Genomic DNA, 10,860 nt, shown 5'->3' with positions numbered 1-10,860 from the left:
ACTTCCTGCCTGGCCAATCAGCATTTATTTAAAACATGATTGACAGAATACAGACAATTCTCCTGTACCAAAAAGCAATATATAGACTCCATACAACACCCATAAATTTCTAATTCTCCACAGAAATTGGAAAAAGTATTAAATTACATATAGAAACATAAAAGTTAAGATGATCCCAAACAACAAAGGAAGGTTGAAACTATCACCATCCCAGATTTCAAGTTATTCTACAAAGCTATAGTAGTAAAAACAGTATGGTACTTGCATAAGAACACATACATTGATTAATGGAATAGGATTGAGGAATACACTCCTACAGACACATGCTTTTTTAATGAAGAAGTCAATAATACACTTTGGAGGAGAGACAATATCTTCAACAAAGGCCCTGGTCAAACTGGATAGCTACATGTAGAAGAATAAAACTAAACCATTATCTCCTAATCTGCATAAAGTCCATCCCAAAAGGATCAAGCACCTCAATGTAGGAGCAAAATACAAAACAGATGAGTAATATGTTTAAAAAATAAGACTTGTGCCGGGCGGTGGTGGCGCACGCCTTTAATCCCAGCACTCGGGAGGCAGAGGCAGGTGGATCTCTGTGAGTTCAAGGCCAGCCTGGTCTACAAGAGCTAGTTCCAGGACAGGAACCAAAAGCTGCGGAGAAACCCTGTCTCAAAAAATCAAAAAACAAAAATAGGACTTGTATCAGCCTCTAGCATATTTCCATGGTCCTAGGGAAATCAAATCTAGGACCTTGTTAATTCTAGACAAAAGCAGAACTGTATACATGACACTGTTATTAAAAATGTCAGGAAGGCTTACAAATCTACTTGGAAGAGGAGGGATTGAGAGCTAGAGGATGTGAATAACTCCAAAGAAAAAACACCTTCCAGGCAAAGCAGTGTTGATACACATATGAACTCACAGAGACTGTGACAAGATGCACAATACCCACACAAGTCCAAATCAGACAAAATCCTACTACTGAGAAGGGGCAGTGGACAACCATCTTTAACTCCAGTTCCAGGGGATTGGATGCCATCTTCTGTTCTCGACTGGCACTGCATATACAGCATACAGACAAAACATCCATATGTACAACATAATAGTAAAGGCTAAAAGAAATAAGAAATGAATAAGAGCTAAGGTTTGTTCAGAGAGAGAAACATAGAAGACGTTAGGAGATGGAGGCTGAGATACTGGGATGTTATCATTGACCTAGGATTTTGGATGGCAATTTAAAAATAAGACCATAGTTAAAGCAGAGCTCAGGTAAACTGAGAAAGTTCTGGAGTGACTTTGATGTAAGGAATGGAGGGCACAGAAAAAGTAGCTCTAATAGATGCCTTTTCAGGATCACCAAAGAAAAGCAAAATAGAAGAGCAGTCAGGTTCACAAAAATAGTTTCTGTCCCCAACTTCACACTTAGACATTCCTTCTTTTACATAATGGCCATTGCTGGTCTATGCTTTTAATAAAATCTCATATGGAAAGGAAAATCTGGAATAGCACCCCAAATTATTACAGTTTATTTATTGGGTGTAATTTCCCAAAGTTATCAAGTGCAGCTATAAAAGACAGAAGGGAATTTTCTTCTTATAAAGGACTCTTATAAGGGCCCCCTTCATGTCTCTGTTCCTCAGGCTGTAGATGAAGGGATTCAGCATGGGAGTCACCACTGTATACATCATGGCCATGACTGTCTCCTTCACAGTGGAGTTATTACCTGATGGACATAAGTAGAGAACAATAATCGTCCCATAGAACAATGAGACCACAGACAGGTGGGAACCACATGTGGAAAAGACCTTGTGAATGCCTCGAACAGAAGGTACTTTAAAAATGGAGGAGACAATTCGTGCATAAGACATAGCAATGAGTAGGAATGGAATGACAATAACAAGCCCTCCCATGATAAATATGACCAACTCATTAACATGTTTGTCAGAGCAGGACAGCTTCAGTAGAGGAGATATGTCACAGAAAAAGTGGGGAATCACATTATTCTCACAAAATGACAATCTGGCCATGAGCAGGGTGTGCAGCATGGCATGGAATGTGGTCAGCACCCAGGACAGCACCACCAGGCTCACACAGAGCTTGGGGCTCATGATGCTGGTGTAATGAAGGGGGAAGCAGATGGCCACATAGCGGTCATAGGCCATGGCCACTAGGAGGAAACTCTCCATGTTTCCGAAAACTGTTAAAAAGTACATTTGTGTCAGACAGCCTGCATAGGGAATGGATGGGTCCTGGCTCTGCATGTTCTGCAGCAATTTGGGCATTGTGACAGAAGAGAAGCAGAGGTCAGAGAAGGACAAGTTGCTGAGAAAGAAGTACATGGGTGTGTGCAGATGGAAGTCCAGTAGAATGAGGATGATGATGATGAGGTTCCCCAGGATGGTGGTGAGGTACATGGCCAGGAACAGGACATAGAACAGGTGCTGGTGCTCTGGGGGGATGGGCAGGCCCAGGAGGAGGAAACTGGAGATCACAGTTTGGTTCCCTTCTGTCATATTCTTTCTCCTGAACCTTTAAGGGAAATAACATATATCCTTAGAAACCCAATAAAAATAGAGTTCTCTTTGTTTATTATTTATTTTTAAAACAATTGATCTCAAACCATAATTATAAACTTATATTTAATTACTCATGATCTTAAAAAAAACCTCATTGTGTGTTTCAGTATTCTATCATTTCCTATGCATAAACATAATCCTGTGACATAAAACATACTAGTTTTCCCCTTACCTGTTGAATGTCCATCCTAGGCAGCTGCGATTGGCTCCTTCTCCTAATATCTCTTACACATGGGTGTGTGTCAGGATTCTGAAACTTTATTTTTTAAGAATTCCACATATGTATGTATGTACATATGCATGCATGCATTTGTCTATGCCAGTGGCTCAAACTGACATCTGAAAGTCAGCCGATTCTGTCACCTTCAGAACTCGACCCTGTTTCTTAGTGGTTATAGTTCCTTGGATATGTCACAGGCAAATGTGGTACAGTAGGTCCAAATGAAATTCATAATACCACTTTGCTCTTTCTCAACTTGCCCGTGTTTTGCTCTTGTTTCTATAAAGGGTGCTCCGGGAACTCAGTTCTGTAAGGGTGACACCGGGGAACTGATACATCCAATGTCTGAATTGCCTAGATTGACTAAGAAATGTGTCAGTTTTATTTTTCTTCCTAGCACTGTCAAGCTAGTAAATCCTGTAGCTCCTCTTCATCCTTTTACTTCATCCATTCATCATCTCAACACCACACTCCTAGACCAGACAACTAGATGTTGCCAAGAATGTGTTTACAAGATTATCAACGTTTAAGTCATTAGACTTTGAGTAATTTAATGTGATGAACCTCAGCAACTCCCTTAAAGGACTTAACAGTTTTAATTTCTCTTATTCAAGCCAACTCCCAACAACATCCAAAGCTCTTCCCATGTTCACGAATGATGCTTTGTTGCCTGCGCTGTGGCATACCTGTGTGTGCTGCTCTTCTCCAATGCCAGTCTTAAAAGTTACATTTTCTTGCTTCCTGAATTTTACACTTGCTGTATCATTTGCCTATATTTCTTCCCCTCTTTAGCCTCTTCACCTATGTTATCCCCATCTATCTTTCATAGATATTATATGACATTTGCTAATTAAAAATGTTCATACCAGATTCAGACCTGTTACCATGCTCTCGCAGCATCCTATGTCTGATCACTGATTCGTGTAGGCTTCCTACCAGAATACCTGCAGGAGAGTCTATATCCTTCTTTATCTTGCAGCAGGGCCAGACCTTGGCATAGTACTTGTGTTACCTGTGTTCATGAATGTTGGTTGTGTTTCAGTCTGAGACAGACTATTTAAATGTTAAAGGCTACAGACCCCCACTAAATAAGAGCCAACACCGATACTAAATCTTGCGGATAGTATATTCCTTTAGTTCCAGTATTCTGGAGGCAGAAGCAGGCAGACCTTTGTGAGTCTGTGGCTAGCCCAATCTCAATAGAGACCCAGGCTAGCCAGGGTAACACAGTGAGACCCTGTCTCAAAACATACTTTTCATATTCATAATCACCAGACTTGATCACTTAGCAGTATTTTTGTCACTTGTCAATGTTACTAATGTTATTTTGTACTTATAAAAATTACAAGGATAGATCTGATATACTTCTCTGTTCAGTAATGCTGATTACTCAAAATGAACTTCTCTTTAATAATTTTTAAAAATTATATTTTAAATATTATTTTACATTCCAATCACAGTCTTTTCTCTCCTATCCCTGTCCCACTCCCTCACATCCTCCATCCCAACTTCCACGTATTCCTCCAGAATGAAACATAAAAATGAAATTCTTTGATTCATTCTACAAGATTTCCTGTCATGACTAACTTATTTTTGAGCTGGAGTAAGCTCTGGCACTGATTTTGGCCAAATAAAAGTTCTGTTTTTGCTAAGAATATAGTTTTCAAAGTCATTAGCATTTAGAACAGCAGACTGGAAGTATAGAAAAATACCTTCTTCAATGTGATGAGCATCCCACAGTCAGCCAAAGGTAAGAGAATGAGTGTATTCTCCTGAGTAGGAATCCTGCTCCAGGTTGCCTTGTACTCAGGTGTGCAACCTCTACTCAGCTAGGATTTGTCTGTTGACTGGCCTCAGGACAGACATTTATCAGTTCTTAGTATTGTGTGGACTTAAAACAACTTATCCAGACCAACACGCACACACACACACACACACACACACTACACACACACTACACACAAATTTTCTTCTTGACAATACCAACAAACTCCACTATGTTATGGAGTTGTCAAAGCAGAGAAAGAACATTATGGAATGCTGGAAGCTTTTTTCTAAGTGCTATCACTGAACTCACTTCACCCTGCAGACGTTATTTAATGAAGCTGAGATTACTGAGTGTATGTGTGAACATTGCATGGTTACATTACAGAGAGAAACATGTAGAGAAAAATCATGCTTCACTGTATATGACTTCGTGTCATGATTAACATATATGGATAGACTAGTCTCTGGTACTGATTTTGGTGAAATACTAATTCTGATGGTGTCATGAATATGGTTTTCAATGTCATTAGTATTTAAAACAGCAGACTCAAGGTAAAATAAAAGTAGTTTCTTAAAATTCTACTTCCCTTGTAAATGAGGGGAGTCCCATGTAGTATAGGAAAATATGTGGAGGTCACAGATCAGAGACCTCACCTGTAGGTGCTGTCCCCGGTGATCCAGAGAGCCTCGTATCTTCTTCAGCCATTAAATCGGTAATTCTCAATCAGGACAGCACATAGAAATCCCCTAGGAGACAGTGTGGTTCACAGTAAATACAAATCACTCAGAATTCTGTGAAAATGTGGATTGTGATTCTGTAGCTCAGATTCTACGTTATAAATAAAACAACAGATGATGATACCTGGGTGCTGGAGGAGGCAGCACTTACATTATCACCCAAAACACACGTTAGTGAGTTCCATCAGATAAAATTAAATTATCTTTGATGGGAGAGCAACTTAAGGTTTATTAATGCCCCACAGTAAAGTCAAAAAATGTCTTTATTATCACAGGGCTGTTATTTTGGTAGGGTATGATCTTAGAAGAATAATTATTAATAATTAATAAACAATATAATAACACAACTATTAGTAAGATGAACTACATGATGAATAAACATTACAAGTGGCAGCCATTAATTCAAATATATCTATGGTGTGGGAAAGTCCCCAAAGATGAAGGAAGACAAAGAAGGAAATTATTTCCTAAAGATCTAACAGAACATCACACACTGTAGCATACTGAATCTCTTGTGATGGAAGAACAGAAAACATCAGCCCATTCACCCACCTGCCAACGCATCCAGAATATTTGAGGGTGATGCACAGTTCCTGTTAAATTAGCATGCTTCTCTTTATTCACTATGTCCACAGGAAATAATAGTCTCTACTAAATGCCTAGATCTGTATCACCCTTTTTCCTATCTCTTCTTCCAGTTACCTCTGGGCTTAAGAGACTCTGTATCCCAGAGGATTCCAGATCCTGAACAACTCATTAGAGTAATTATTCAGTACCTTTCTAGGACCAATTCTTTCTGAGTCCTGTAGTGGTGACTGATTAGTTATTGATCATGTGATACTTAGGGAGAAGGAGAAGAAGAAAGATTCGCAGGTAGATGCTTATTCATAACTTGTTCAGGGATAAGCTGCACACCTATGTTTCTGGAGTTTGTATTTTGAGGAATAATTAGGAATTAAATTAATAATTAAAAGTTTTTAAGAGTTTGAAAATGTCAGAAGAAGCCATCAGTTGCTATTATTGTTCTTTCCCTTCTTCTATCCATATTATTCTTAGGTTTGATCTTTTCATGGTGTCCCAGTTTTCCTGGATATTTTGTGTTAAGAGTTTGTTGGATTTAACATTTACTTTGATGAATCTAATTCCTCTGTTGTATCTTCAACACCTGAGATTCTGTTTTCTATTTTTTGCATTCTGTTGGTGATGCTTGCATCTGCAGTTCCTGATCATTTACTCAGGTTTTCCATTTCAAGAAATTCCTCAGTTTACATTTTCCTTTCTGCTATTATTTCAGTTTTCAAGTCTTGAACTGTTCCATTCACCTGTTTGATTGTTTTTTTCTTGTCCTTCTTGGCTTTCTTTAAGGGATTTGGAAGTACACTTGAATACACTGGCACAGGAGACCACTTCCTAAATATAACCCCAGCAGCACAATAATTAAATATTATAAATAAACAATTAATAATATTACCAAATAATAATTAATAAATGGAACCTTCTGAAACTAAAAAGCTTGTGTAAAGCAAAGGACATGGCCAAAAAGACAAAATGACAGCCTACAGAATGGGAAAAGGTCTTCATCAACCCCACATCAGACAGAGGTCTGATCTCTAAAATACACAAAGAACTCAAGGAAATTGGTCATCAAAAGAACAAAATGGAGTACAGAACTAAACAGAGAACTCTCAACAGAGGAATCTAAAATGACTGAAAGACACTTAAGGAAATGGTCAACATCCTTAGTCACCAGAGAAATGCAAATCAAAACAACTTTGAGATTCCATCACCTTATACCTGTAAGAATGGCCAATATCAAAAACACTGATGACAACTTATGCTGGAGAGGTTGTGGGGTAAAGAAAACACTCCTGCATTGCTGGTGGGAATGCAAGCTGGTAGAACCCCTTTGGATGTCAGTGTGGCTATTTCTCAGAAAATTAGGAAATTACTTTCATCAAGACCCAGTAATACCACTTTTGGGGTATCTATCCAAAGGATGCTCAATCGTGACACAAGGACATATGCTCAACTATGTTCATAGCAGCATTGTTTATCATAGCCAGTATGTGGAAACAACCTAAATGACCCTCAACCAAAGAATGGATAAGGAAAATGTGGTACATTTATACAATGGAGTAGTATACAGCTGAAAAAATAATGACATCTTGAAATTTTCAGGCAAATGGATGGAGCTAGAAAATATCATATTTAAGGAGGTAACCCAGACTCAGAATGACAATTATCATATGTAGTCACTCATAAGCGTTTTTTAAACATAAAGCAAAGAAAACCAGCCTACAAATCACAATCCCAGAGAACCTGGACAACAATTATGACCCTAAGAGAGACATACATGATTCTAATCTACATGGGAAGTAGTAAAAGGCAAGATCTCCTGAGTAAATTGGGAGCATGGGGACCATGGGAGAGAGTTGAAGGGGAAGGGAGAGGAAAGGAGGGAAGCAGAAAAAATTTATAGCTGAATAAAATAAAATAAAAAGGAAAAAGGAAACATTTAGTGTGTTTTTCTTGTTTGATGTTGTTCATGCTGGTTTTAATTTTAATTTTTATGTATGTTTTTGCCTCTTTATTTTCCTGGACAATACTTGATATTTCTTCTTATTGTATACAGTTTCATATTGGGCTTAGAACTCTTTTATTTAGACAAAAGGGGAACGTGCTGTGGAACTTCTTTAGACAATAGCCTGTAAGATACTGGCCCATTTTGGGTGTGGTCTCAGGTAGTATAAATGCAATCCAAAAGTGTGTGTGGGCCTCTTGTATGTTGTATTTGTTTCTAGTTTCCAGCACATGCAGAGGACTGTGGATTGCTACTCTTTCTCAGAGTTTATCTTCAAATAAATAAACCTTTGTCATACTCCATTCTGGGCGATTGTGAACTCTTTTGTACATCAATAGTTTTTTTATTCATCAAAACTCTGTATAGGTTAACATTATTAATATTAATTAGACAATACATCTATGAAGAAGCCACCTTTTTTACAATCCACAGATAAAAATGTCCAATAGATCAGAATAGTGTTCATAAAATACATATACATTAGAATGCAGGCTGTGGGGAATTCTCCATAGCTACCAGAGAAAGAATGCATATTGGCACATGTAAAATTACAGACAGAAACAAAAGATATTCTGGAGTCTGCATTTCTCACAGGCTTTGCAGTAAATGAGTTTCTTCCACTAGAAATTAATTCTGGTGGTTTGATACCTTGAATATTAATTACTATTTTCTGTAATAATGGTGTGCAGCATATGGGCCTATGGGGGCATTCCTTTTCAAACCACCACAACATCAAAATAAATAAGGGTACAAGGAATTAAGAAATAAAGTAATGTCAAAATTTCTGAGCGAAGAAGAAAGAACAAAGAACAAAGTCAGCATAGGAAGTTGATATTTTTGAATATTGCTAATATTGAGTTGAATTACAAGTACTATTTAAAAAGGATAGTAATATCAGAACAGGAAGTTGGAAAAATAGTACAATTCTGGAATAACTTCATTATCAGAAGGAAAGAAATCCAACATAGGACTTTTCTAGGACCATATGGGCAAGACAATTAGAAAGGTGATTCTAGTCCCTAAGACCTACTCCCCATGTTAACCTATTTAGCTAGACTTCTTAATGTAGTGGACAATTAGTATAAGCTATGTATATGGTAGGTTTCCATGGTAGGAAAATTCTACAAAATATTCCAGTGTTCACATAAATATGTTTATGGGATGAAACCGTGTGGAATTTCTAAGTATTACCATCATAGGCTTAGTTGATTTTTCTTTTTGCAAAAGATTCTTTCCAGAGCTCCTTTTATATCTCTATTCCTCAGGCTGTAGATGAAGGGGTTCAGCATGGGGGTCACCACTGTGTACATCAAAGACATAACAGTGTCCTTCACAGTAGAATTATTAGCTGAAGGACATAAGTAGAGACCAATGACCGTCCCATAGAACAGTGACACCACAGACAGGTGGGATCCACATGTGGAAAAGGCTTTATAGATACCTTGAGAAGAAGGAACCTTGAGGATGGAAGACACAATTCGTACATAGGAAATGATAATGAGTGCAAATGGCAGGACAAGAAAGATGCTGACCACAATAAATATGACCACCTCATTAACATGTGTGTCAGAACAGGCCAGCTTTAACAGAGCAGACATATCACAGAAATAGTGGGGGATCACATTGTCCTCACAGAAAGACAATCTGGCCATGAGCAGGGTGTGCAGCATGGCATGGAAGGTGGTCAGCACCCAGGACAGCACCACCAGACTCACACAGACCTTGGGACTCATGATGCTTGTGTAATGAAGGGGGAAGCAGATGGCCACATAGCGGTCATAGGCCATGGCCACAAGAAGGAAGTTCCCGAGGTCTCCAAAATATAGAAAGAAGTATATCTGGGTCAGACAACCTGCATAGGGGATGGATGGGTCCTGGCTCTGCATGTTCTGCAGCAATTTGGGCATTGTGACAGAGGAGAAGCAGAGGTCAGAGAAGGACAAGTTGCTGAGAAACAAGTACATGGGTGTGTGCAGGTGGGAGTCCAGTAGAATGAGGATGATGATGATGAGGTTCCCCAGGACGGTGGTGAGGTACATGGCCAGGAATAGAGCATAGAACAGGTGCTGGTGCTCTGGGGAGATGGGCAGGCCCAGGAGGAGGAACTGGGAGATGACAGTTTGGTTTCCTTCTGTCATGTTGTTTCAGGTACCTTTAAGAGAAAACATGTTAGATTTCAAAATAAATATTATCATGTCTTCCTGTTAACCATCTTTTATGTGTTCAATAATATCAATTTCTCAAACAGTACAATTATTACATGCATACTTCTATGTTTGTTATCTGTATAAATATAGTACTGATGATTGAATATTCAGTTCTTTCTACCATGTTTACGTGTTCATTAATTACTAAATAATTTATGAAGTTTATTCTGAGACACACAGTTCATTTGTCTTTTTATCTTATCTGCCCCTTTTGTTAACATTATTTTATGAATATTAAACAATAGCAACTGGTTCCTTTTCTAGTAATATTTCACATGACCATGGCCCTGAAAGATTTTTTTCTGAGTCAAATCCTCTCAAAATTCTATATACAACCCCATGACAAACTTTGCATTACCAATGAAAATGCTCTCTTTTTGCCTAGAGATTCTGTATTGCGTTGTTAACTAATTATCTTCTCTGGGGTATGCTATAGGAATCGAAAGTTCCACAGATTCCAAATATGTTGAGGGCCATGCAAGGGGAACAACAAACAACTTTGGAAATCATGGAACATGACCGGGCAGTCAGCAAAAATCACAATGAGCTTTGGAGAAGCATAGCAGCAAAGACTAAATGTCCTGAGGACCTCATGCTGTTATTGAACATAGCTCTGCTTATTGCCCTCATGTTCACTATGTCCCTCATAGCCTTTAAGTGCATGAAACCTCTCAGGGGTTTCTAACTCCTCACTGGGCAGTCTTACCGGTGCTTTCAATAATAGTGGCAGCTTTTTTTCTAAGCATTTATCCTTGAGCAGATTAA

General features: G+C 38.4%; 2 protein-coding genes across 2 annotated transcripts; both read right to left on the bottom strand.

Moving 5' to 3' along the window:
• Positions 1-1,571: 1,571 nt before the first annotated feature.
• LOC142831590 (olfactory receptor 1468-like) lies at positions 1,572-2,519 on the bottom strand. The gene has a single exon (XM_075941804.1). The coding sequence runs from the start codon at positions 2,517-2,519 to the stop codon at positions 1,572-1,574; it is 948 nt and encodes a 315-aa protein (XP_075797919.1).
• A 6,562-nt stretch (positions 2,520-9,081) lies between these two features.
• Positions 9,082-10,056, bottom strand: LOC142831954 (olfactory receptor 1). The gene has a single exon (XM_075942376.1). It carries the CDS (start codon positions 10,024-10,026, stop codon positions 9,082-9,084), a length of 945 nt encoding a protein of 314 aa, XP_075798491.1. The 5' UTR covers positions 10,027-10,056.
• Between the last annotated feature and the right edge of the window lie 804 nt (positions 10,057-10,860).

The sequence above is a fragment of the Microtus pennsylvanicus genome, chromosome 11 (genome assembly GCF_037038515.1).
Source record: "Microtus pennsylvanicus isolate mMicPen1 chromosome 11, mMicPen1.hap1, whole genome shotgun sequence".
NCBI lineage: Eukaryota > Metazoa > Chordata > Mammalia > Rodentia > Cricetidae > Microtus > Microtus pennsylvanicus.
This window is presented reverse-complemented; position numbering and strand designations above follow the sequence as displayed.

What these genes read in the sequence shown, in the direction of transcription:
- LOC142831590 (XM_075941804.1), bottom strand. Translation starts at nt 2,519, where the DNA reads ATGACAGAAGGGAACCAAACTGTGATCTCCAGTTTCCTCCTCCTGGGC.
- LOC142831954 (XM_075942376.1), bottom strand. Translation starts at nt 10,026, where the DNA reads ATGACAGAAGGAAACCAAACTGTCATCTCCCAGTTCCTCCTCCTGGGC.